The 1,368-nt window shown below is 42.0% G+C and overlaps 1 protein-coding gene across 1 annotated transcript in view; it reads left to right on the top strand.

Moving 5' to 3' along the window:
- LOC107744619 (protein BTG3-like) overlaps window positions 1-1,368 on the top strand; it is a 9,716-nt gene that overhangs the window by 2,268 nt on the left and 6,080 nt on the right. Inside the window, exon 3 of the mRNA XM_016558408.1 lies at window positions 937-1,074. Coding sequence (XP_016413894.1) covers window positions 937-1,074 — 138 coding nt within the window. The remainder of the gene's footprint in view (window positions 1-936; window positions 1,075-1,368) is intronic.

A 1,368-nucleotide genomic window follows, 5' to 3' on the forward strand; every position in this document is an offset into this window, starting at 1 on the left:
AACATGGCGGCGGCGGTGGCAGCAACAAACAACAACAAAAGTTACGCCTTCTTTCTTTGCGTGAACATGTGGGCGGTGTTATGCAAATCTTCCCACATCATGACGTAGACATGTGGGGGCGTGTTTAAACGAGGCGTTTTAGGAGGGCGTGGACGAGTCTTAACTTTTATAAAGAAAATCTCTTTGGGTTTGAGACTTTAGTCTTTGCAACTTTAGGGACCTTATCTATTCACAAACAGCTTGTAACACTCCAAAGAGAAAGGAAAACTTGGAATCGCATCATATGACCCCTTTAATATCATATTCTTTAGATTCACAGATAGTCAGAACTAGGGCTGTCCAAAAAAAATCGAATTTCGAATATTCGTCGAATTAAAAGAAAAAAAAAATCCACAATTTTAGGTGTGCGTTAAGGAGGCAGCCTTATCAGTGGCGCAGGAGATGCGATGACGATGTAAGTGTCATTGCATTTTAATGTTTTTGTTAACCTATCCAGTTGAAGCCACTAGATGTGCTGCTGCGTTGTTAATTACAGATATCGCGGGAAAAGAGAACATCAATGCGGAGAAGATCTTGTTTACGTCAAAACTGAAACCAAGCCGTTCACACGAAACGCATATTTCGCACTTTTTTTTAGAGGGACATCTATCACCGTTGCACTCGCGTCTCGCACAAAAGAGCCGCATGTTTAGAAAGCCATGTAAAATTAATGCAAGTTCAACTTTGAAAAAACAAATCTCGAGACTTTATGGCGGGGTTTTCCCCATCCCACTGCAACTCGTGTTTTTAAATGAAAAATGTAATCTGTGTGATGCTGTTTTGTTTATAGTTGTTTTTTTCTTCACCCTATTCACCCTAATGCATTTTGAATTAGAATATAATTCATGCATGTAGTGCGCGTCATGTTAAAATGAGCTATATGAGCTATATGTGCAGGTGCATCAGAGTGAACCGCTTCCATAAAGAGGATGCTGAATTGCTCAGAGCGTGTGCTGAGAGTGGAGTGCAGTATAAGGACCTTGGTCTGCCTAAGGAGCTCACGCTTTGGGTCGACCCTGGAGAGGTGTGCTGTAGGTAAGTTTATGAAATAAAGCTGATGTTTTTCTGTTTATTTAGAAGTGCTCTACTGGTTTGTTTTTTGACGTATCTTTACTTGTGAATTGGACACAGGTATGGCGAGAGGAATCATGGTTTCACTGTAGCCACCTTCTCAAGTGATGATGATGATGATAAAGAGGATGTGACAAAGAAAGTGACGAGCACTGTGGAGAGGGTCACGTCAGATTACCACTCCGGATCCTCCTCGGATGAGGACACCAGTTGTAGAGAGACCCAGTACACCCCACCTCTCCACAACCACACTCCATA

Source organism: Sinocyclocheilus rhinocerous, unplaced genomic scaffold, assembly GCF_001515625.1.
Source record: "Sinocyclocheilus rhinocerous isolate Xijiao unplaced genomic scaffold, SAMN03320098_v1.1 scaffold767, whole genome shotgun sequence".
Classification (NCBI taxonomy): Eukaryota; Metazoa; Chordata; class Actinopteri; order Cypriniformes; family Cyprinidae; genus Sinocyclocheilus; species Sinocyclocheilus rhinocerous.